Source organism: Somniosus microcephalus, chromosome 11 (genome assembly GCF_052327205.1).
Source record: "Somniosus microcephalus isolate GS21.2 chromosome 11, FLI_Smic_1.0, whole genome shotgun sequence".
NCBI classification, from domain to species: Eukaryota; Metazoa; Chordata; class Chondrichthyes; order Squaliformes; family Somniosidae; genus Somniosus; species Somniosus microcephalus.
Genome location: NC_140997.1, coordinates 68,443,513 through 68,470,075, shown reverse-complemented (window position 1 = coordinate 68,470,075; position 26,563 = coordinate 68,443,513). Strand labels below are relative to the sequence as shown.

General features: G+C 44.3%; 1 protein-coding gene across 6 annotated transcripts in view; it reads right to left on the bottom strand.

Annotated features, from left to right (window-relative positions):
• The window catches only part of iqck (IQ motif containing K), a 243,894-nt gene that overhangs the window by 77,494 nt on the left and 139,837 nt on the right, over positions 1-26,563 (bottom strand). For 5 of the 6 annotated variants that reach the window (XM_086000838.1, XM_086000843.1, XM_086000844.1 and 2 more), the window contains 2 exons: positions 22,435-22,519; positions 12,416-12,530 (listed from right to left, as the gene is read on the bottom strand). In XM_086000838.1, the coding sequence (XP_085856964.1) occupies positions 12,416-12,530; positions 22,435-22,519 (200 nt within the window). The remainder of the gene's footprint in view (positions 1-12,415; positions 12,531-22,434; positions 22,520-26,563) is intronic. The other variant, XM_086000839.1, reaches the window with a different exon arrangement.

The following is a 26,563-nucleotide window of genomic DNA, read 5'->3' as shown; positions in this document are numbered from 1 at the left end:
GGGTTTTGGGAGAAAATTTCAGAGCTGGGGCCTAGACAGCTGAAAAAAGTTAATAAAAGTGAATACATTTTAGTATCAGTGCTCTTTTAGATTAGTATATATTATTTTACATTTTGTTCAGATTATATATTTAATCTTGCAGAGGGGTTAGAACCCACAATCATCTGACTCAGAGGCAAGAGTGCTACCACTGAACAATATACGTAGCTCTAAATACAAAACCAAGTCTTGTGTTCACCTTTTTATGTGTTAAACGCATTAAATTTAAATTCCTTCTACGTCTTTAAATCCTTCCCTGGCCTTGCACCACCTTATCCTACAATCCACTCCAGCCTTATACCCCTTCTCAACACTCTGCTCCTGTAACTCCCTGTTCCATTCACCCCACCATGGTGTTATTCTCTGGAACGCCCTCTCTAAAGCTCTCTGCTCCTCTATTTTTTCCACCTTGACAAACCTTCTTTGAACTCATCTCATCGATGTTGAAGGAATTATCTTAAGGAGCTAATGAAGCAACATAGGTACCATCAATTGCACTCTGGACCTTGGGAAAGCCAGCAACCGCAAAACTGGATGGCCCTATCTTGCTGTTGCTTTGCTGTGATCCCAAAGTCATAGGGGGAGAAATTGGGTATAGCCCCGTTTGGGGCGCTAGTCCTGGCGATGCGCAAAGTTTAGCGCCAGGCGCAATTTAGCGTCACCTGGCGCGATATTGGGTTGCAGCGCCCCTGAAGGTGATTGCGGCGCTAAATCAGGCGCTGCACGATACTCTTAAGGCGCTAACCCGGCGGCGCAACCCAATTTCGCGGCGGCGGGGCGCAGTGCAGGTGCTGTCAATAATCACTTTCCCCGAGACACACTGGCGCCGGCCAGCTCTTAAAGGGGCGGGCCATCAGCCACGGGCACAGAGGATAGCCCTTGTCCCCGAGAAGCCAGCCTCCTGGGTGAGCCGGGGCCTCGAAAAGGTCTGCAATAGAAGTCTGGCGCAGGATGAAGGCGTCGTGGCTGCTGCCTGGGAACTGCGAGGATCAGCTGTCTGTGGTCACAGACCAGCTGGACATTCAAGGAATGGAACCCCTTGCAGTTGCGGAACTCCTCCGGATTCTCTACAGGCACCCGCAAATCCACGTGCATGCAGTCAATGGCACCCTGCACCATGGGGAAGTCCGCTATTGCAGCGAAGCCCTCTGCGCGCTCCCGCTGCTTGTCTTGGGTCATTGGGAAGGAGATGTACTGCCGCCTCCTTTTAAACAGGGCATCAGTCACTTGACGGATGCAGCAATGCACTGCAAACTGCGAGATGTTGGCTATGTCCCCAGTTGCGGCCTGAAAGGAGCCACTTGCGTAGAAGTTTAGGGCAACAGTCATCCTCACAGCCACCGACAGAGATGTCCTGCACCTTATCTGAGGCTGTAGATCTGGCTGAAGCAGGTGGCACAGCTCAGTCACCACCTCCTTTCTAATGCGCAGCCTTCTGATACACTGCTCCTCCGACATGTTCATGTAGGAAAACTGCTGTCGGGAAACCCTGGCAGCATAAGGTCTGGTGTGGCGATGTCTGTTGGTCCTCCTCCGTCTGGCCATGCCTGCCCCTCTCTCCCTGCATCTCTGTGCCCTTTCCAGATGATTCAGCAGCAGGACGTTCCCCTCCAAGGCAGCCCCCATAATAAGTGCGCAAAGAAAGTTTTGCCGTTGGAAATGCTCACCAACAGCAAGGTGATGGTCAGAAGGCTGAAGTTCCTCTGCCAGCACTGGCTCAGTGGTGAAATGGCTCGCAGTGTGCAGCCCAGCAACTCGCTGTAGCTCTCGAAGAAGTTGTGAGCCAAAAAGGCTGCCGCTTTTAAACCACACCAGTGCCCTTTGAATAACGCCCCTCCAGCCCGAGAGCGACTGGGGAAGGCTCCAGGTAAGCTGTCCTTATTAGTGCCAGGCGCTACGGAGGGGGGCGCCACTGAATTTTTGGTCCGGGGCACCCAAAAGGCGTTGCACGGCTCAAATGACGTCATGATCTGCCTGCGCTCGTGAGCGGGCGCTAAGATTTAGCGCCGGCGCTAAATGTATGCTCAATATGGGGCGAGGCGCTGGGTTCACTGCGCCCGGCTGAAAATTGGCTAACGCCCCACTTCTCGGCCTCTTTAGGCGCTAATTGGAGGCGCTACCAACCGAATTTCTCCTCTATAGAATCATAGAATGGTTACAGCACAGAAGGAGGTCAATTGGCCCGTCAAGCCCGTGCCGGCTCTCTGCAAGAGCACTTCAGCTAGTCCCATTCCCCCGCCCTTTCCCCGTAGCCCTGCAATTTTTTTCCTTCAGGTACTTATCCAATTCCCTTTTGAAAGCCACGATTGAGTCTGCCTCCACCACCCATTCAGGCAGTGAATTCCAGATCCTAACCACTCGTTGTGCAAAAATGTTTTTCCTCATGTTGCCTTTGGTTCTTTTGCCAATCACCTTAAATCTGTGTCCTCTGGTTCTCGACCCTTCCGCCAATGGAAACAGTTTCTCTCAATCTACTCTGTCTAGACCTGAGTCAATGAAGTCTTTAGTTGTCCTCTAAAGTGTGTCAGTCACCTGTTGAATACATGCCCTTGCTGCATTCTGGCTGATATTTATATAAGTCCCCTACCTGAAATGACCCAATGCTATAAAAGTTGAGTACGATTGTCACCTTCACAAACAAAAGACATAGCAGTGTGGGTAGATGAGCATGGCTGCAGGTCCTTATGTAGTATGTAGTAGCCCCTATTGCCTCTTTAGTGAAGTGTATTTTTCTCATATTCATCTCCTCACTAAGGTTGTCCTTTGACCTGTATATTCTTTGGTTGGGGTAATATCTTGTGGGATGCAGTCTTCTTAACTACTACCTCAACCTCCTTTCACAGTCCTCCATGATAATGGCAGACAAAGGTACACCTATAGGGAGTACTGTAGTGTATGTACCCGTCTACCTTTAAGAGAACTATTGTATGTAACCGTTCACCTTTAAGAGAACTACTTTAGGTGTGGCACTACTTGTTTGGCTTCTGTATACTGTAATACCGACGGTGACCACACCGGTATATAAGTGTTGTGGCATGATTCCTTGGGCAGATTCGCCCTGACCTTCGAATAGTAAAGACCTGTTTGTTTGTTATTCCTGAAGTCTGTGTCGTTATTAACTGTACAACCCACAGACTTTACAGTGGCGACGACTCCGATCGTACCCTGCGGCAAGACTACCAAAGCAACTAAAGAGCGTCGAAGAGAGGCAACCGCCCTCGTCGTTCTGCTGGAAGAAAACATGAGGCTGCAGCAATAGAAAGGAGGAAGACTTTAGCAACAAAAGCTTCCATCAGCAACAGGCACTGGCTACCCTTCTACCACGGTGCGGAGTGAGCCGATCAGCAGGAAACAAGGCGGCTGCGGAGACTGTGAGTAGGGGAAAGTGTAAAGAATATCCGGAGGATAAGGGCTGTGCACTCGACCACGGTCGAGGGGGAGCGGAGCCGGTCAGAAAGTCGGGTCCAACGGCGTCGTGAGACAGCCGGACCGCGATCGGCGGGGAAAAGCCGGGCAGCGACCGAAGCCACGAAGCGCTGAGACCGGGAGCAGGCGCGGGAAGAGAGAAACTCAGCCGCAGCCGGGGAGGGAAGCACCGGACTGCGTGAGGGCTGGGAGGCGAACGGGAGCCGGGCGTGTGGGAGAGGCAGAGCCAACCAAAGGAGGCTGCGCGAGAGCCAGTCCAGCGGCTGAAATGTTCTCCACCAACGGGGTACCCAGCGCCGGTAGAGCCGAACGTGGGGGAGAGAGAGACAGAGCCGAGCAAGGGGAGAGAGGCTGCGCGAGAGCCAGTCCAGCGGCTGAACTGTTCTCCGTGAACGGGGTACCCAGCGCCGGTAGAGCTGTGCGAGCGGGAGAGAAAGACAGAGCCGAGTAAGGGGAGCTGTGCGGAAGCCAGCCCAGCGGCTGAACCTGTCCGCTGTGGGGAAAGCGTACCCCTCCCACCAGGGAAGAAACGCGGGAAGCCGCCATTAGGCGGAGAAGACGACAGACGCGGGAGACCGCCATTGAAGGGGCGGGGAGAGAAGGAAAGAGCGGGAAACCGCCATTTTCACGGGAAAAACCGCCATCTTAGAAATAAATAAATAATAAATAAGAATTTAAAGAAATACTTGTGCTGCTCCCAAGGAAAGGAAGATGCCTAAGCGAGGGAATATTAACGATTTTAATTCTGAGATAGAAGACTGGGCCACGTACGTGGAACGCATCGAGATCTATTGTGAAGCCAACAAAATAGAGGAAGACGACAAAGCGATAACATTGCTAAACTCGATGGGCGCAAAGACATACGGGCTCTTGAAGCATCTACTAGCACCAGCTAAACCGGCGGATCAGACTTTCAAAGGGATTGTGGCTGTTCTGAAGGACCACTTGAACCCCACACCGTTGATGTTGGCTGAACGATTCAAATTCTATGCAAGAACACAACGGAAAGACGAAAGCAACGCGGAATATTTGGTCGAACTGCGTAGACTAGCGAAATGCTGCCAGTTCGGAGGGAATCTGACAGAGGCACTGCGAGACAAGTTCGTATGCGGATTGTCCAAGGAAGGGACACAAAAGCGACTACTCGAAGAGAACGACCTCATACTTGACAGGGCTGTCCTTATAGCCGCATCGCACGAAGCCGCAGCAAAAGGAACGGCGGAAATGCAGCTAAAGGCGGCGGCACTCGGGGTGGACCAAATTACCTCAAGTACAACAAAATGCTATCGTTGTGGGAAGACAACACACGACCAGAATCAATGCTGGTTTAAGAACCAAGAATGTAGGAAATGTGGCAAACTGGGTCACATCGCTAAGGTATGCCGGTCAGGGAAGAAGACCAACAACCAAAGGAAGCCACCACAAGAAAAGTACAACAAGGTACACAAGGTGGCTGAGAAGAGTTCAGACGAACAGAATTCAGACTCAGACCCAAACAGCCAGGAGCTGGGTAGTCTGAGAATTCACAATGTGAGTAAGGAAGCTGACCTACAAACTATCTGGGTCATACTAAAAATAGCTGCAGTCCAAGTAAGAATGGAGTTGGACACTGGATCAGCTCTATCAGTCATAAATCGAAGGGACTACCACCGGCTATTCTCTCACATACCCTTAAGAAATACCAAGTTCATATTGCAGACATACACGGGGCATAAGGTATACCCCATGGGGAAGATAAGAGTCAAGGTGAGAGATAGGGGTAAAGAACACCCAAGAATGAACTTGTACGTATTATCTGAGGGAGGACCACCACTTCTAGGACGAGAGTGGATCAAGAAAATAGACATGGAATGGCACTATCTAAAAGCCATAATGAGTGAGGGCTCGGTGCAAGCTATCAGCTCAGATTCTGAAACGGATGACGATAAGACCAACTCAAATATGGAAGACAAGGCTAAAATGAACTTGCCGACTATGGTGGAGAAAACGAAGACATGCATAAAGGCTTATGCTACCGAGAAGAATAAAGCTTCAGAGCAGAACTCCAGTTTGACAGAGAATTCTGAGCCTGTTCAAGTTAAGGACTTATCCACGACGGAAGAACACCGAACTCGGACTCAAACTTATTTCAAAGTACGACAACAATTAGAACAGTTGAGTTACCGTCTCGTACAAGAGATGAAAACAATGGAAAAGTTCTGGGACACCGAATGGGAGAACCTGGAAAGACAGCAGAGGCAGCTAGCTCAAGCAAAGAGCGACCATAGAGCCATCGTGACCAATTACCGATCACATCTCCCTTATGATGTTCAGGAGTTAGAATATTTGCATGATCTAGAGATACAGCATAAAGGCAAACCACGCTACACTGAGGATTTTGTTCTGCAATTGGAGACGGAGCTAGTGCAAGCAAGGTTAAGAGAAGCTGAATCGCAGTGTGCACTTAAAGATATGCAGAAAAAAATCTTGGACATGGAAAAGAGAAACGCTTCTTTACCTGATGTGAATAATGTGGCCATGTTGCAAGAGGAGCTTATAGGGGCGAAACTGAAAGAAGCTAAGCAAAGGATGTTGGAACTTGAAACACAGAACCAAATCAGCAGTAACCAGCTATGTCGAGCAGAGAAGGAGTGCTATGGTCTACATGAGAAGGTGCAATATCTCTCAGCCCAGAATAAGGGACTACTCACTCAGTTAAATGAAAGTAATCGGAAAATGGCTGAGATAGACTGCAAGAATAAAGAAGATTTGATGGCAGTGAGACTTCGAGAGGCAGATAGCATAGCAGCCTTGGCTGAACTCCAACAGGAAATTGCGAAAGAAGCAAATGAAGAGGAATCTTCAGGAAGCCAGGATGTTATTCCAGTTCTTCTCTACAACTCCTTACAAGCAGAGTGTGAGAAGTTGAAAGAACAGTATGAACAGGCCCAGGCTACAATTCTGGAGGGGGTTAACTCGGCAACCTCCGAAAAGCTAGTTTCAGTAGAAGCATATGAACAACTAAAGGTTGAACATGAGCAAGAAGCCCAAAGGCTGCAGGAAATTCTTGATGAGCTCAAGGCCAAGACAGACTCATCGGTAGAAGTTCCATCCATAGATGAGAAATTAGAGGTGAAAGACATGGCAGAACATGAAAGACAAGATGTCCAAGAACTCATAAAAATATTGAAGGAAACCCAAGACAAATATGAGGCGGTAATGTCCGAGGTTCAACAACTTGAAGAACAGATTCAACTGGGAATCCTTTCAGTGGAAGAAAAGGAAACTGTAAGAAACACAGAGACTGTAAGAATGGTCCCTGAACATGAGCTAGAGAGCATCAGGGCGCAACTTTTCCGAGCGCTGAAAGCCAAAGTACAAGAGGAACAGAAGGTGGAAGCATTGGAGGAAAAGGTGGATGAAATGGAGAAGACTCTGATCCACAGTGTTCCCGTGGAAGAGTTAACGGTCAGCCAACTCCTTCATATGCTGAGGGAAAAGACTCTGCAATGGGAACAATCTGAACACGAGCTTCAATCTTCAACGGGAAGGAGTTCGGAGCTCTCAAAAGTTTGGGAAATAGCTGAGGTTGCAAAACAGACTTTACTGGGATGCCAAAAGTACGCTGAATCGCGTCTATGTGAACAACAGAATGTTGAAACAGCTGCTCCAGTAGAAGGATTGAATAGCCCGATCAATCAATCCCCGAGGGAAGGGGAAGTATTGAAATCACAAATGAGGTCATTAGTGAAGGATTTGCAGGAAACCCAGGAAGAGCGGGATGAAGATGAATGCATGAAGAAGTCTTTTCAAGAAAGATGTCTAGGGAAGGAACCACAGTCAGCTAACGTCCAGATGGGTAAGGAGGAAGTAGAAGGCCCTCTCGCTGGCCTAACTCAGGACGAACCCGAATATTACCATGACCTGTTGAGTGACACTGAATATTACGAGGATGTGGTCTGCCCAGTTTGTGATGAAAACTCCCAAAGTGCCGAAATCAGGATGAAGCACTTAAAGTCGAAGGAACATAGAGAGTTGGTGGCGCTACAGCTGGCAGCTGATAAGGGAGCCCCGAGAGTCTCCAAAAAGCAGAAAAGAAAAAGAAGCAGAAGATGATAACTATCGCAAATATTATCACTTCTACCAGATCATGCGTGGACCCTACGAAAGGAGTTAAATCAGTTGGGAAGTAGGAAAATATCAAGGCAACCCAGTTGTTGTAAAAGTCAGCACTGCTGGTTCAGCAGGACGAAAGTTCAAGCTGTTACGTCAAGAAAAGGATATGGAGGAGTCACGCTAGCAATGTGAACCATCTACACCAAAGAGATGTTGTTCGGACCGAGTCAAGATCAGAGACTGAATCTGTGAACTGTTCCCACAGAGACTGAACCTGTGAACTGTTTCCCACCGAGACTATGTCTGTAAATTGTTTTATATGAAGTTGAAGATATGTTATGTTTAATGGGGACTCTGTATGTAATAAGCTAAAAAGGGAGGATTGTAGTGTATGTACCCATCTACCTTTAAGAGAACTATTGTATGTAACCGTTCACCTTTAAGAGAACTACTTTAGGTGTGGCACTACTTGTTTGGCTTCTGTATACTGTAATACCGATGGTGACCACACCGGTATATAAGTGTTGTGGCATGATTCCTTGGGCAGATTCGCCCTGACCTTCGAATAGTAAAGACCTGTTTGTTTGTTATTCCTGAAGTCTGTGTCGTTATTAACTGTACAACCCACAGACTTTACAAGTACCATGCCTACTCATGAGAAGGCCTACTGTGGGGGGCAGAGAGGATTAAAATCTCCAAGTGGACTCACATTCCCATAGGCACTCAGAAGCAAGTCCAAGGCAGTTTATGCTCAATGGAAAATAAAAAGTAAATCCAAAAACTATCAAACTTTCTGTAATCTTCAGACTCAAAAACTCCTTACTTGCACCACACTCAGCTGATCCTGGCAACTGCTGTGCCTTATATTTCACATTCACTTACCCCAAGTGCATTGTTAGTACAGCCCAGGAAAATTGGTGCTGCAGTGCCACTGGTCCTCACTATTAAGTATTTAAATGAGTTGCATGAAGACTCAGCAAGCAGATCACTAGAAGGGTCAAATCCCTTTTGGAAGGTATGATCATGTGACTCATGTGAGACTATCACTATTCTGTGGTAATTAAAATCTTTAATTAAAAGGTGAAATTACTAAACATCTAGATGAAGAGAAAATAATTAAAAGCTCCCAACATAGATTTCGGAAAGTAAGATTGTGCTTGGCAAACCTGATACTTTGAGCAGGTGACAGATATGGTGAGTGGATATGGTGTACACGACTTTCAGAAAGCTTTTAACAGGGTAGCACACAGGGGACCACTGGAGAAGATTAAGGGGAAGGGTAACAAATTGGATTAAAAACTGGTTAGACGGGAGGAAACAGAGGGGACGAGTGAAAGGCAGTTGGAAGTGGGTACCAGTATCTCACAGAGTTCTGTAGTGGGACAACTTCTGTTCACTGTGCATGTCAATGATTTGGATACAGGCCTAGGGGAGTGGTGTACAATGTCAGTAAATGTGAGGCAGTACATTTTCATTAAAAAAGTAATTCATTTTACTTTGAATAGGGGAAAGATGGGTGATGTGAAGGAGCAGAAGGAATTGGGTGTTCAGGTTTACAAGACATTAAATGTAAAGTATACCTCAAGTAAATAAGGCCATTAAAAAGCAAATGGAATACTGGGTTTATGAAAGAGGTATATGAATCTATATAAAACCGTAGTAAGATCACAGTTGGCGTACTGTGTACAGTTTTGGCCTCTACACTATAAGAAGGATATTGAGGTAATATGGAGGGTACAGCACAGACTCACTAGGATGCTGCCTCGTATGAGTAAATACAAATGCAAAGAAATACTTGAAAGAATCGGAGCTGTTTTCATTAGAACAGAGGAGATTAGGGGGTGATTTAATTAAGGCGTTTAAAATTAAGAAGGGCTGGGATAGAATAGATAGAATTAGACTGTTTTCAGTGGTTGAGGGGTCTAGAATGAAGGCACAGATATAAGATTAAATGTAAAAGATTTAGGACAGAGATCAGGAGAATATTTTTTACGCCGTGGGTTGTGAGGCTGTGAAATACATTACTGGAGTTAGTGATTGAAGTAGAGACAATGTCAACATTTAAGAGTAGCTTAGATAAGTGGTTGAAGGAAAAGGGAATAAAGGGATATAGCAACAGGGCAGGCTGTTTGTGTTGATAAACACCAGCATGAACTGGTTTCTGCGTTGTAATAACCATGTAATTCTATATAAAAAGATAATGGGCAGGATTTTCATTGGGCCGTGGAGGCGGGATTGGAGGCGTGTGGGGGGTTAAAATCCCAAAATTGGGGGGGCATGAACCCATCCTGCCCCCAACCCGCCTCCATGCCAGTTTCAAAGAGGCGGGTACCCGACCCGCACTGGGACCCGCCTCCCCAAGGCGGGAAGGGGATTAGTGCCAATTAACTGCCTGTTAACAGGCAGTTAACAGGCAGTTTTTAGCCTCATCCCTATTTTCATTGGTGAAATGTGGGATTCCCGATGGCTCCAAACCACGGCAAGTTAGCGAGGCGGGCCATCGGGATGAAGGGCTTGGAGGGGTCGAGATGTCCGGTGTTCAGGTGAGTGATGGTTGCATGAGTGCAAAGGTAAGTGTGTTTGGTGTGTGTAAAGTGTTTAAAGAAGTTTTACTTACATATACTTACCTTTACAGCCTTCCTTCCTTCAGGTCTCGGGAGTCCCTCATCTCACCGGCACAGAAAGCAGAATGGCTGCGAGCTGTCAAAAGTTCCGGCATTCAGCTTTCTGTTCCGGGGAGATCTCTAAATCATCCTGAGAGGAAGGAATTAACCTGGAACACAGATTGTCTCGGTTTTCAAACAGCTGTCAAACGCTGATATTTCATCTGTCAAAAGCTCCTAACAGATGAAATGTCAATCTGTGACGTCACCTGTTGCCAGGTGGCCCTTAATTGGCCTGCTGAGCCCGCTGGGCGGGCTCAACAAGGTCAATCAAGTCAAAATCGCGTGGGTTGGCTAGAACTCAATGGAGGCGGGACTACAACCCCGAAAGTTGTAGTCCCACCTCCTACCCGCCTCCTCAATGAAAATCCAGCCCAATGAGTCTGTTCTATTGGCATGGATATACGAGAAATAAAATCTGAAATTGACTACGGAGTTCTCCTGTGCAGGTGAATTCCTCTCTAACTTCTTCCTAGAAGTTAACTGCAGCCCATATTTTGAAGGTTAACCCCTAATGAATAGACCAAAGCTGTGTACCTTAAGGATCACTTTCAAGCATTTATTCTCAATAATTCCTTCCAGAGAGAAAAAAGCATTGTTTATAGTTTCAATGGAAAGATACAAAGATACTTTTGGTAACGGCTGTAGCTGACAGGCCTCCCAAAAAGTTTTGCAAACTTTGAATTCTGGGGTGTGCATGTAACACAAAGCAATAAAGGTGCCAGCGTGGAGAAATATACATCAACATTAAAAAGCTCCTCACCATTATCCACAACTGTACTGGAAGTGTGAATGTTGGGAGGGGGCATTGAGTAAGGATAGGATTGGATTTAGTTGTGATAACCGTTAAGATTTAATAGTTCAATGACATTTATCAGCTAGGTTCATATATGAAAAATTGCCACTTCAGGTTTGTGCTAGTAGCCAAATGCTGCTTATAAATTCAAACGCGTCACCAACTCAGGAAATGAGTATGGGAAGGAAAAGAAGCTGATTAACCAATTCAGAATCAGAATATACTCCAAACATTTTCCTCAAGGATGAATACCAGCCCGAGACAATGAAAGATAAATAACTGATCACTTGGCTGCAGCAATAGCTCTTACACAGGATGGAAGTAGGAGCTGCTTTTTGGATTTACAATTTCACCCCTAATTCCTTACCCGTTGCTGCTTTATCCCTGTACCTCACTTTCTACCTTGTCTGAAGTGATTTGGAGATAATTTCACCTTTATCACCTGAATAGTAATCTGATGGAGTGGAGCCCCTGTCTGTTGCAGAGCCCAGCCTATTTGCATCTCATTTAAATCAATGGTCTGAAAATAGGGCGGCTTCTACAATGGGCAGTCAATCCATTCCATAAGATTATCGCCCAGGCAGTGAAGGTGAAAATGACCCCTTTGAACTCGAGCTGCATTTGAGCTCACTACAGAACAAATACTGTACCAGGAGCCAAAACAATTGGAAAATCTTGGTAGTCATTTTGAAACCAGGAAGACAAAGGAGAATGGAAAAAAGAAGCAACCTGACCCTATTTTTAATGGGGATCTGCTGTTTTCTTGACTACATTTGAATTTCCATTGGGGCCTTGGTGAATACAGGAATTCCTATTGATACGGTAATGTGAAAATATTCAGTTACCAGTACGATTATTAAATAGATACAATTTTAGGTGATGTGACTTGTGCACTAAACTTTTAACGGCATGTAGTTTTTATGTAATTTTTTTCTCCCTGTACTATACTAAAATTCCTATCTGAGGAGTTGGATCGATGATCCACTCCCAGACATTTGGCAATGGTTCTCTGTAACCAGCCACTTGGAGGTTTATAAGAGCAACATTAGTAGGTGAAAGGTGAAATTTGACCTTTAATTTTCTGTCCCATTGGGATAAAGCCTAGCTCTCGCTTGTCTCCCTGATGATCCTATATTGGGAACTTGTGGGGAATTGCACACAGTGCTACAATTAGCTTTTTAATGATTCTAAGTTATTTTCAACTAAAAAGGTACTATGCAACAGTGACTAGTTGACCCGGTTTGACTGGGACTAATTAGTGTTGACTGATAAACAGACAGAATGATAATTTGGTTTTTAGTTGCAGGTTTGTCTTAGAATTTTACCCTCTGGAAATCTGATAAGGTTATCTTATACAGTGCACTGCAGTTCAAGGATTGAAACAAACTCATGTTACCTTTAGATTCCTGTTCAGCCCAAAATGTAATGACTTTTTTTTTATAACCTCTGTTCTCTTCTCTCAGTTCTTTTTGCCACTGCCGCAGCTCTTGTATCTCTGAATCACAGCGGACCTGCCACAACACAATCAGATACAATAAAATACATGGGAAAATTAGTTTTTTTTTAATCTTTCATCGCCTGTCTCATTTCAGGGTTATTTGAAAGAAAACTGATTAAAACAGTTCCAATGTTCTGTTGTTTTCTTTTCTAATGCTGTTTTAATTTAGAACACATACTTTACTAGCATAAGAGGTAGCAATTTATAGAATCTCAGACATTGTAACATGGTGGGGGGAGGAAATCAATTGTATAAAATATTCTACATGATACATAGTACAGAATTCACTAAAAGCTAGTGGATGTTACAAAAAAAATAAAAGGCTAATGGAATCTTAGCCTTTATCTCAAGGAGGCTGGAATATAAAAGGGTGGAAGTTTTGTTCCAGTTATATAAAGCTCTGGTTAGACCCCATCTGGAGTACTGCGTTCAGTTCTGGGCACCGCACCTCAGGAAGGCTATACTGACCTTGGAGGGAGTGCAGCACAAATTCACCAGAATGACACTAGGTCTAAAAGGGATAAAATTATGAGGACAGGTTGCATAGACTTGGCTTCTATTCCCTTGAGTATAGAAGATTAAGGGGTGATCTAATTTAGATGTTTAAGATAATTAAAGGAATTGATAGGGTAGATAAAAAGAAACTATTTCCTCTGGTGTGGAGTCCAGAACTAGAGGGCATAATCTTAAAATTAGAGCTAGGCCATTCAGGGGTGATGTTAGAAACCACTTCTACACACAAAGGATAATGGAAATCTGGAACTCTCTCCCCAAAAAGCTGTTGAGGCTAGGTCAATTGAACATTTCAAAACTAAGATTGGTAGGTTTTTTTTAGGCAAGGGTATTAAGGGTTACAGAACCAAGACGGGTAGATGGAGTTAAGATACAGATCAGCTGGAGTCACCCCAGCACAAAGGAAGATGGTTGTGGTTGTTGGAGACCAATTATCTCAGCCCCAGGACATCGCTGCAGGAGTTCCTCAGGGCAGTGTTCTAGGCTCAACCATCTACAGCTGCTTCATCAATGACCTTCCCTCCAACATAAGGTCAGATATGGGGATGCTCACTGATGAGTGCACAGTGTTCATTTGCAACACCTCAGATAATGAAGCAGTCCATGCCCACATGCAACAAGACCTGGATGACATTCAGGCTTGGGCTGATAAGTGGCAGGTAACATTCGCGCCACACAAGTGCCAGGCAATGACTATCTCCAACAAGATAGAGTCTAACCACCTCTCCTCGATATTCAACGGCATGCCCATCGCCGAATCCCCCCACCATCAACATCCTGGGGGTCACCATTGACCAGAAACTTAACTGGACCAGCCACATAAATACTGTGGCTATAAGAGCAGGTCAGAGGCTGGGTATTCTGCGGCGAGTGTCTCACATCCTGACTCCCCAAAGTCTTTCCACCATCTACAAGGCACAAGTCAGGAGTGTGATGGAATACTCTCCACTTGCCTGGATGAGTGCAGCTCCAACAACACTCAAGAAGCTCGACACCATCCAGGACAAAGCAGCCCGTTTGATTGGCACCCCATCCACCACCTTAAACATTCACTCCCTCTACCACCGGCTCACCGTGGCTGCAGTGTGTACCATATTGGAAATATATGGCCAAGGTTCCTTCATCGTCGCTGGGTCAAAATCCTGGAACCCCCTACCAAACAGCACTATGGGAATACCTTCACCACATGGACTGCAGCAGTTCAAGAAGGCGGCTCACCACCACCTTCTCAGGGGCAATTAGGGATGGGCAATAAATGCTGGCCTTGTCAGTGACGCCCACATCCCAGGAACAAATTTTTAAAAAGTTATGATCTAATTGAATGGCAGAACAGACTCGAGGGGCTGAATGGCCTACTCCTGTTCCTATGTTGCTATGTTCCTATGACAGCAGGAAAAATTAACACCAGTAAATATTCAGACCACAATTATTGTAAGAAATGAAACCAACTACTCAAACAATGACTCATATTCATAACTGAAGTACACAAAAATCAATTCTGCTGTCCTGAGACAGTCTACTATTATTTAACTCCAGATGTGCTACTTTATTTTCAATGGCAGTATAAGAGGCAGCACAATAGTGTCGTATTCTAAATGGGCTATTTCACAGATTGGTAGGATAATCATGAGGTGTTGAGGGGCCACTGAGACTGAGCACTTCCTCTTAGGAGGGAAAAATCAGAGCTCAATTACCCTGGGCCACTTTCACACAACTCCAGGCCTCACGATACCCTAACAACTCTAACTTTTCACAACAGCCCCTTTTTATGAAGGCGACTGGCACTGCTGGAGCACAGCTTCCTGTGACATCATATACAAACAAAAAAAATCTGAATTTGCATCAGTGCACTTTCCTGAGGGACAGCACTATGGGGGCATTTGCCACTCATGGGACCAAGCTCGTGGGAATGCTGTTGGAGCAGAGGCCCAGCATTGTGGGTCTCTGCCCATAGTTCCAATTGACTGTGCTTCTTCCGTAGGTGCTCCTGGGCCGCTAGGACCGAGAATCAGCCCTAATATCTAATTTTTAACAAAATGTGAATGTTATACAGCAAATGTTAAAGTACTGCCCCCCGATTATCAAAATCCACGACAAGGCCTTGGACAACGTGGACCACTTTACATACCTCGGGAGCCTACTGTCAACAAGGGCAGACGTCGATGACGAAGTCCAACACCGCCTTCAGTGTGCCAGTGCAGCCTTCGGTCGCCTGAGGAAGAGAGTGTTTGAAGACCAGGACCTCAAACCCGGCACCAAGCTCATGGTCTACAGAGCAGCAGTGATACCCGCCCTGCTGTATGCCTCAGAGACATGGACCATGTACAGCAGGCACCTCAAAGCACTGGAGAGGTACCACCAACGCTGCCTCCGCAAGATCCTGTAAATCCACTGGCAGGATAGGCGCACCAACGTCCGTGTTCTTGCTCAGGCAAACATCCCCAGCATCGAAGCTCTGACCACGCTCAATCAGCCCCGATGGACGGGTCACATTGTCCGCATGCCCGATACGAGACTCCCAAAACAAGCGCTCTACTCGGAGCTCCGGCACGGCAAGAGAGCCCCAGGTGGGCAGAGGAAGCGCTTCAAGGACACCCTCAAAACCTCCTTGAAAAAGTGTAACACCCCCACCGACACCTGGGAATCCCTGGCCCAAGACCGCACAAAGTGGAGGAGAAGCATCTGTGAAGGCGCCGAACACCTCGAGTCTCTTCGAAGGAGCAAGCAGAAGCCAAGCGCAGGCAGCGCAAGGAGCGCATGTCAACCCAAGCACCCCACCCACCCACCCCTTCAACCACCGTCTGCCCCATCTGTGACAGAGACTGTAGGTCCCGCATTGGACTCATCAGTCACCTGCGAACTCATTTTTAATGTGGAAGCAAGTCATCCTCGGTTCCGAGGGACTGCCTAAGAAGAAGAAGACAATTTATGAATTCGGGCAAGTAAGGATTGTTTTTCTTTTAAAAGATAACAATTTGTGAAAGACAATCTTTGACTTAAAAAAAAACTTCAAGATGTACACCCAACCCCTGAGAACTGAAACAGGATAAATTGTAAAGACCCTCAGGTGAAGTTCAAACAGAAACCTCAATGCAAAAAGGACATTCAGTACACTGCAGTTATTTCAATGTCACAGTACAGTTATGTAATACATTGAATGGGGAGATTGCCAGCCTTAGGATAGTTTCAAGCTGCCCTAAAGACACAGCTATGCATTCTGTATCACACTATTATTCACTGCAGCACGTGGTTTTCATTCTAAGCAGTCTGTTTTTTATGTTTGACTCACTATATTCTTTCCTTACTGTATTGTTCAAGTTATTTGTGCATGTTCACTTATTCTGTGTACATTTTATTTATAACTACAACAACTCATCGCATTTTATCTCTCTGCTTTTCCTAATAAATATATTAACTAAACTGGAGTTATTAAACTGCTTTTTCCTAGCATTGACAATTTGATTGCATTTACATATTCTATTTAAACACTAGTAGCAGTCAGTATCACTGGACAGTAATCTTGCCTTAACATTCTTGCACAATGGCATTCTATTTTTAATGTATTAAAAAAGCTCATTCAAAAACACAATTTAGGCATGTTATCAAGGTTGTTAGCTTTTTGTTACTGAAATTGGTTAGCTTTTCAGAATGTCCAATTTAAAGAATGTACAGTAATTTCACTATTGTCCAAATTATGTCTTACAATTAGTGGTATAAGTATATGGGTTTCCATTATTAGAATAATTTTATTCCATAACAGCTCAAATAATTTAATTTGACTGATACACATGTAATTTCTCTGCAATGCCTTCAAGGGAAAGATTACACTTGTAAGAAAATCAATAAATAACTGACAACATCAGAGATTAAAAATAACTCCATAAAACAAATGGTTAAAAACAGGCGATAAGCATCTAAAATTATAATTTTTGTGAAATTGCTAAACCCTTACAGCATTAATGGTTATAGGGTCTATAGGATGTTGAAACATGAAAAAAACACAGATACAATGTTAACATTTACAACAAGACATTGGGCTGGATTGGAGACGTGCTGGAGGCGGGACTTCTGGTTTCTGAGTTTCAGTCCTGCCCCTAGCGATGTCTGACCAACCCATGCTATTTTCCCTTGATTGGCCTTGTTAAGCCCCCCCGGCGGGCTTACTGGCCAATTAAGGGAAAGCCGGTCACAGATGACATCAGCGTATAACGCTTCATCTGTTGAAAAATTTTTGCCAGATGAATTGTCAGCGTTTGACAGCTTTGAGAGGCTGTCAAACACTGACAATCTCTGTTCTAAGGTGAGCCCTTGCACAGAGGCTCACCAAGACCTCGCTCCTCAGCAGAAAGCAGATGGCTGCAGCATCTGAGAATGCAGCAGCCATTCTGTCATCTCTGCCGTTCAGATGAGGCACCTCCAGATCCTCAAAGGTTGAAGCCTGCAGAAAGAAGCAAAGGTAAGGAAACTTTTTCCAACACTTTACACTCACCTCTCATAATTACCTGTCCACACTTGCACCCATCACTCACCTCTACAGCTGACATTTCGACCCCTCTCACCCCCGCAGACCCACTGCTCGCCTCGCTGACCCTGGCGAGGTTCACAGCCGTCGGGAAGCCTGCAATTGCAGGCGTAAAATGGGGAAAAGCCTCAAAACTGCCTGTTAACAAGCAGTTAATTGGCTCTAATCCCCTTCCCGCCTCGAGGAGACGGGTCCCTGCGCGACTCGAGGACCCGCCTCCCGGGAAGATGGCACGGAGGCAGGTTGGGAGCGGGGTCGGTACCCGCTCCCAGTTTCTGCCATTTTCCCGGAAGTCCCGCCTCCAAAGGGCTGTTAAATCCAGCCCATTACTACAAGTCAGATGAGGTGACTGGACAGCAGTCATTCCATCCTCTCCAGTAAAAAATCTGCTTTGTATCTTTTATAGACTGACTTTGTTAATGCTATTTTGCTCATTCTTTTATCCATGCAAGCTTCATGGGAGGATGGATGGTTCAGCCCATGGACATCTTGAGGTCATCAGTAATATTATTCGGTTAGTCTACAGAGGTGCACTTGAGCAATAAGGGAAAGCCCGAGTGCAAAAGTCTGTTGAGTCTGAGATTCAAGCTCCAATCTCCTCATCAAGGCTGAAGCGATGCAGATTCTGGATGCTGCAATTTGGTTAATGCTTAACTTATTTTTAATCAGACCAAGGTTTTTTTTTATGCAATATGATCCGCTTGAGCTGATTGCCTACTAAAAAAAAACATAATTCATGTGTAACTCAACCAGTTCATTCCCATTACAGAATTTCTGATCTAAGGATAAATAGTTAAATGTTTGCTCCTAATCCAACAATAAAATATCCCAATTATTCATATTCACACTGATAAATTTAATCTAAAGACTAGAAGCTAAAAATCTATCTTTTATGTTACCTTCTTGCAAAAAATAAATAGTTGTTAATATTTTTCTTAAATTAAGATTTGATTTCAGAATGGTTTTGCCTGTGTGTAAGTGTGTGGTCTTCCTGAAGCTTTGCATATTGGCCATATATTTTTTTAACTTGTACAGCCAATACAGATGTTAAAAACTAGGCTTTTAAAAAAATGGAAAAGTGAAGATTTGGGGCTAATTTTTGCCTATACACAAGTGGGTCACCTTCATGCACCTTTGTTCTGTAACTAATGTGAGTTCCAGGGTGAAAGCATACAGAAAATAGGATTATGGCTATAATGAGACCATATTCTTAGGAGCCTACCTTGTTATTTTCCCTAGCCAACTGTAGACAAAATAATGGTAAACATGGCTTCTGCCTGGTTTTAATGATATGGAGCTAAAAGTGCAATTTTTTCCTTTTATTACAAAAAACACGATTACCAGAACAGTCAAAACAAAAAGGAATTTCACAAAAGTCATTCTAAGAAAGTGATATAGTAATCTATCTCACGTTTACATGCACCCTACATCTATTTTTCCCTTAGGTAACATAAAAATTACTTCTAATAGTGCTTTCTTACATCAATTGTGGAGCTTTAGTTTTGGCTCCCTTGCATTGATGTTATTTGCCCCATTTTTGCCTCAGTTCAGCCATGGTGTTAGAATTTCCTGCCAAATTTAAGACTCAGAGAATTCCCCAGTATTTATCCAATCCAAATTCTCCCGACATACGAAGATTAAACACATAATGGTAAAATCTGCTGCATAGAATGCTGATCAGCAGGTGCTCAGATGTTATCTGGTTCCTAAGTATCTGTTAATGCTTTCGCCATATACTTTGAAGTCCACTTCAGGTATTTATCACTCTGCTTGAATAACTTCCCAAAACTAGTCCTAAATTTTCCAATTTACTTTTACTATACCATGTACTGGTTTATATAGATTTAATTATATATGAGATTATCCCCAAGTCACCTCTGTTCAAGGCTGTAAAACCCAAGTTTCTCCTCTTCTTCCTCCTAAGTCAATACTAATTCAGTCTAATGGCGTTCTCTGCATCACAAGAGGGCCCAATTCTATCTTTTATATCTCAGTATCCAAAGTGAATGCAGTACTCAAATTGTGCCTGACCACAGCTCTGAACAGATTTGGTGGCCACGAAATTCAATAACCCCCGAAAACGGCCGCGGGGATTGTGATTAACCTGCTTCCGTTGAGTCTGATGCAGGCAGCATGCCAACTTTGTGCTGCCTGCTCATTCAAATGATTGTAGCATGCAGCCCGCGCTAACCGTGCTGGTCATTGGCTGCATGCATCAGCAGGGGGCCCAAAATCGTGAGATGTTAGCAGCACTTAAAGCTAGCCTGCACTACTTAAAGCCAGCCTGCATCTCTTAAAGGGGAGGTGCATTGTGACTGAAGCAGGTGCTGGGAGTCGTGGTTGAAGAGATTCTAACCCAGAAAGAGTGAATAATGGCACAACATGGCAAAGAGCGGCCTCCAAGATTTTCTGACACTGCACTGGAGGCCTTGGTGGAGGAGATGGAGAGGAGGAGAGATGTGCTCTATCCACAGGAGGCCAAGAGGCCCTCCAGACAAACTCTCAGAAGGCAATGGGAGCAGATAGCCGTGACGGTCAATGCCAGGAGTCAAGTTCTGAGGACCTGAATGCAGTGCTGCAAAAAATTCAATGGCCTCACAGGAGAGGTCACAGCTTGCACACACTGCCAGCTATTCAACCATGACAGCCACGCCAACCAAACAGATTGCACCACACTCACTGATACACTTCCCTCTCTCTTGCAGGACATGCTGGCGCACAACCGGAGACAGCAGGAGCTAACCGGCGGGGGACAGGCACGGCTGCATGCGCTTACACCCATGGAGGAGATGATGCTCGCCATCATTGGAGCGGCCACTGCTGAGGCCGTGAAATCATAGAAGATGACAGCCTCATACTTAATCCTCCTTCTCACAGCCCACTTCCTCCTCATCCCACAATCTCTTCTGACTTACAAGCTGAAGATGGTGTAAGCGTGCACCTCTTACTTCCACCCCCCCTCCCTCCCCTCACCTCAACCCTACCCTTGTGGCTTTCTCCTTTCAGGTAGCCAAGAACTGCCACCTGGCCAGGCACTGGTGGAGGTGCACGAAATAGAAGAGCACCAAAGCACTGATGAAACAGTCACTTGATTTCACACTCGCAGCCACCAGCTCAGATACTGACACTGCATCTAATTTAGAGGACATCTTAGAGGCTGGATCTGCACATGGTGAGTCACAGGGCATGAGTAGCCTGCAGCCAGGGGAGGGGGAAAGGGTAGCGCAGGTGCCAGCTGGCTGGAGTGTGAGGTAGCACATGAATTCTCCTGTGCAGGATTCAGATGAGGACTTCGATGGAGCGGCCTACAGAAGAACACTGACGGGTATGCACAATGAAGCCTGAGTGCAATGTCATGGTGCATGGAGGAGTCCGGCACCAACTTGGCAGTGCTTCCAGCATGGAAGTGGTCGCCAACTCCAGTAACACACTTGTGGACCCAACCATGATGCAGTGTCTGATGGCCGATGTCTCAGCTTCCATTGCAGCACAAGCAGAAGCCACCCAAAGTCTGGGAGCTACAGTGGAGGCTCAGATTTCTGTCATGCAAGGTTAGCTTGCTGCCATGCAAGCTCAGACTGCTGCCATCATGGCTGCAGATACCAATGTTCAAAGGGGATTGCAGGGTGACACAGCAATCCTGCAATCTGTCCTCCAACAGATTACTAGGATTGTTCAGGCACCGTTCTGGTATGGAGGCGAATTTCTAGCTCCCGAATTTTGCGGTGGTAATGACAGCGAAACCGTCAGCATTCGCCATCATCACACCTCTGAAACTGACTGTAACTTCAGGATTTAGCGCATACGCAGATAAACGGGAAAATCCTGAAGTTGCAGTCAGTCATTCCCTGCTCCGCTACAGGCTGCACTGTGGAACTCCCCATAGCCAACATTCAGTGAAATCACTTGAACCGACGAAAACTTCCCCTTTCGCACTCTAATATCACTGTTAAACACACCATAAAAAGTTCAGCCTTGTTGAAAGAGGTGTAACTGGGGTTTTAACGGTGTATTGACTGCTGAACAACCGTTCTAGCCCTGAAAAAACTAATTTTATATTTGTGGAATGTCAATTTTTTTTAATGATAAAAATTACTAGACTTTTAAAATAATAAAAAAAATATATTTTTAAGTTTGTTTATGATATTTCAGCCTCCATCTTAATCCCATGTGTATGTCCCAATCTATACATCGTTCTCTGTATAAAAAAAAAGTGAATGATTATAAGCTGCTTTTTATTTCCTGGTTTGCTGTCTGTGAGAAGTCTTCAATGTGATTGGCTGCTTAGACAGCTTGATGACATCACTGCTGCTGTATGCCAGTGATCCACTTTTGACAAATTAAGGTCGAGAAAGCTAAAGTTTTCGCCACTGAGATCACAAGATCTTTGTGGGCAGCTTTCTTAGAGGTCAGTGGGGATCACCGTCGCTTCGCCGCTGCCTGAAAATTCCGGGCCAGTATGTTTAGTGATGTTGGTCAAGGTTTTGAATATAGCCCAAGGCATTGGGAGAACACCCTGCTCTTCTGCGAATATTGCCATGGGATCTTTTACATCCACCTGAGAGGGTTAACGTCTCATCCGAAAGACGGCACCTCTGACAGTGCAGCGCTCCCTCAATACTGCAATGAAGTGTCCGTTTACATTATGTGTTCAAGTTTCTAGAGTGGAACGGGAACGCACAACCTTCTGGTTCAGAGGAGTGCTACCCACTGAGCTAAGGCTGACATTTCAGTGTAGAAATACTAACGATCCGTCTCTACAAAATAGTAAACATTAAATTACTTAAAGGTGAAAGTAAGTGCTGAGGAAATTGAAGAAAACAAAACACTTTTTTTTTAATCTCAAAGGGTTAAAGATTAAATACAAGGAAAAGTACATTACCTGGTAACCTCTCCAGAAAGACTGAATTATAAGGGCTGCTTCATCTTCTGACAACAAGAGAGACAGAGGAATTGGTGGCCTGGTGCTGAAAGAAAAATCATTATTAATATGTTTTTTATGCTTTAGTGTACGCAACCCTTCCCCAACAAGGAGTTAACAAATTCAGGGAGAACAGAATGAAGATAATTAGGGGAAAACAAAATACTGATAACAGAATTTAACTTAAGATTCAGTTGCATCAGGACTGACTGATTAAATAGTTTGAATTACAAATAATAGTGATGAATCATTGTTATAAAAAAAGAGGCTAGAAAACCTAATGTAAACTGAGCATTTTTCTTTGTAACTTTTCATTTATGAATTTTTGAAGTAAAGCCAACAGGACATGACAACAGACCAATATAATTTTGTACATTTAACATACTAAACGAAGATCACATAGATAAATGTTTTGATGGGTTCAGTAGCTGACGCACTTGATTTTCCTCACCAGAAAGAGATACAAAAATAAAGAAGTTGCTATGTAGAGGCACCTTACCAGACCACATTGATTAGCAAGCAAGATACATCTGATCAGTAGCATTTTGGGAGCAGCTCAACAGAAAAAATTCCACTATTCTCTTCAGTTGGCATCAGTAAAGTTTATAATGGCAGAAAATAAAAACAACAAAGAAGGAATTCCTCAAAACGATGAGGTCCATGCACCATCCAATTGAACGGGAGATGGGGGAGGGAAGAAAGGAATTAAGTCAATGTTCCCTTTTATCCCCTTCATAGGAAGTCTCTTTGTCGAGTGCCCAAGACCCATCTACATTACACAAGGTCTGCAGTTTCCATGCACAGTAGTCTAAGCCTGATAATTCAGAGTTATTTCTTAAGGCTAACACAACTTCAATTTTCCAATAATTTGATTTAAGCAATATATACCAGTATGCCAAACCTCACACTCTGTCCTCTGTTCTGCAAAACTACAGTATTGCCATGTTCCTCAACACGCCCCATTTGCACAGCGCTGCTAAACACCAGTTATATACTTCCAACCTGGTACATCTTATCTACCATCCTGCTGTGTAGACTGGGCTTTAAAAATGCAAGCACATAGGAATACATAATTATCAAGGCCACTCATTTTCAGTTTTCACAAAACACTGGGAGAATCCATGAATGCCATGAACGAAAAACAATATTTGACTTATTCATCATCTATAAATCAGTGGCCGTAGTAATACATTGCGCGTTACATGGTACAACACCCCTGCTTCAAAACAGCACATCTTCCAACTCATCGTAAGCAAGTCTGGGAGGTCTGGTGGTATATGATAATATAAAAAAATAGATTTTAGTGAGGAGACATTGAAATAAAATCAGAGAAGGAAAAAAAAGAGTGATTAATATGAACTCTGAATCAAACATGGATAGTAAGGACTCTAGTGTTAAGATCAGTTGAGTGACCTGAATAAGATTGGCAGTGACAGAGAAAGTGCTGCATCTGGAGCTGAAGATAACAGAAATTCCAACCTTCCATAGTTAAGGGCTCATAGCAAGGATACATGATAAAGGGATAGTCGGTAACCCTACCATTCTCCGTTAGATAGGTTAATTGGATGAGAAACTATGCAAGTGATGATCACTGGGGATTGAGGCCAATATTTAGACAAAAAAGTCAATTTTAAAGTGACCACCCCCCTCTCTCAAAATTCCCACTGAACTAGGTTAGAGTTTTTTCTGCATATGTAAGCAGAGTGCCACAGGTTGTTTAGCTGTAAGTAAATCATGAATGACATGAAGGAGGCAGCATGCGTTGCTAAAGGAGTGCCTCCCAATGATAAGTTCTGTCTGGTCAAGGTAATTCAGTTCAGTAATCATATTGTTTAGATATGTATATAATACTGTAACATAAAAACCCAATATAGAGTTGCCAGTCCACTTTTGATTATGTTACTTCTACAAAGATCTATCCAGGGTTATGATCTGGTTATGGAGTAACACTGCATGGCCTCCAGGGCAGTATCACGAGCGAACTGAATACCTCAGATGATATGCATCAATGCTGCAGTTTATAATTAGCCTACTCATGCGAGTACAACTCCATGGATCTAAAACATTTTTCTGCTAAGTACAAGCTGAGCTGGTAGTGTTACACTGGCTGTACATGCAGTCATTTTTCTTTCTCCAAACTTGGACTACATAAGCAGATATATACACACAGACACAATGAGGAAAATAATGTAGCTATGGACTTTCAAAAGGTTGTTTAAGAGAGAGAAACTTTCTCCCCCATAGAATTTCGCAGGCATTCGCTGGGCAGAAGTTGGGCAAATGTCCATTTCCCAGGGATGGCTATGATCTGTCAAGAAGATGCTTGACAGATCACAAGTTCCAGGTTATCGCGCATGCGCTTTGAGCGCGAAAACCCGGAACTCACACGGCCCTTACGGGCGCGTACACGCCCGTAGGGGCCGCAAAATACGAGCCAATATGTCTTTGCTGTGTCCATTCTTCCTCCTAGCTTGTTCCTCTCATCATATTTCCATTATCCCTTCATTCTAATGTTCCCACTTGGACTTCTAGGACAGAGGAATGCCATCCAGCAGTGGATGATGCTAGAGGCTAGGCCTTGATTAATGTGCATTCAGCTCTTTATCAGCCATTCTAATCATTCAAACCATCAACATTGGGATGACTAATATGGAAAGACAGTATACTATAAATGACATCAATATTCCCCCTAACTTTTATGGGTGCTTCGCCCCTTTAAGGGGCTGCACGGCTCATTCACAGTTTAAACTTAACACTGAAAATACCGGTCCCAGGCTGCGCAGCAGCGCAGCTTATAGAGAATTTTGAATGGCATGATTTTGAAAAGTGTAGATGAGCAGAGAGACCTTGGTATCCATTTACACAAATCCTTAAAGGTGGTAGAGCAAGTTGATAAGGTGGTTAAAACAGCATATGTGTTCCTTGGGTTCACTTGGGAACTTTATAAATCACTGGTTAGGCCTCAGCTGGAGTATTGTGGACAATTCTGGGCACCACACTTCAGGGAAGATGTAAAGGCCTTAAGAAAGGGTCCAGAGGAGGTTTACCAGGATGTTACCAGGGATGAGGGACTTCAGTTATGAGGAGAGGTTGGAAAAGTTAGAACTATTCTCCTTGGAACAGAGAAGGTTAAGAGGTGACCTAATAGAGGTTTTCAAGATGATGAGAGGTTTTGATAGAGGAAATAGAGAAAAATTATTCCCACTGGTGAGTGAGTCAATAACCAGAGGTCATAGATTTAAAAGCACTGGCAAAAGATCTAGAGGGGAGATGAGAAGAAATGTTTTCATTCAGAGAGTTGTCGGGATCTGGAACACTCTATCTGAAAAGGTGGTGGAAGCTGATTCCATAAATAATTTTAAAAGGGAGTTGGACAGGTACTTGAGGATGAGGAACTTACAGGGTTACGGACAAAAAGCGGGGGTGTGGGACTAAGCACGACTGTTCTTTCAAAGAGCCAGCACAGGCACGATTCTGCGCTGTAAGTTTCTATGATTCTCTGAACAATATTTTGATATAAAATGCATTTTTTATGACTGATAGATACTAGAATGTGTGATTAAGTAAGATTAAACAATAGGCTGGATTTTGTGGTCAGTGATGAACTAATGGCGCCAACCATTTGTTACACTTGCACTTGCCAATAGACTTTCTATGGGTTTTGCACTGGACGTTCCCGTCAGCCAACCATCCAAAAAGCACAGCACCCTCTGCAAAGCATCTGGGACCTGTGTGAATAGGGAAAGCAACTCTGTGTCTCCTTAACCAATTAGATTGAAGAATCGTTAAATGACCAGCATAGAGTCTGAACCAGAATCTGTCAGTTAGAATACTGAATTCAATGTCAATCAGATTCAGAAAGTGAAATGATGAGAGGGAAAGAAAGATTGGGTTGCAAGAGAGATAAAAGAGACAGAAAGAAAAATAATATATTTTTTAAATCTCCAAATCTGAAAGAATGAGAATCCACACTCGTAAAAGTTAATTTTCAGTGCCAGGGAGGTTGTTTGGCAGTAATTAAGAATTATCACACCATTAAAAGGGTACTAACAGTGGAATGGACAGGCTGTATTTGGTAAGTTTAGTTTGT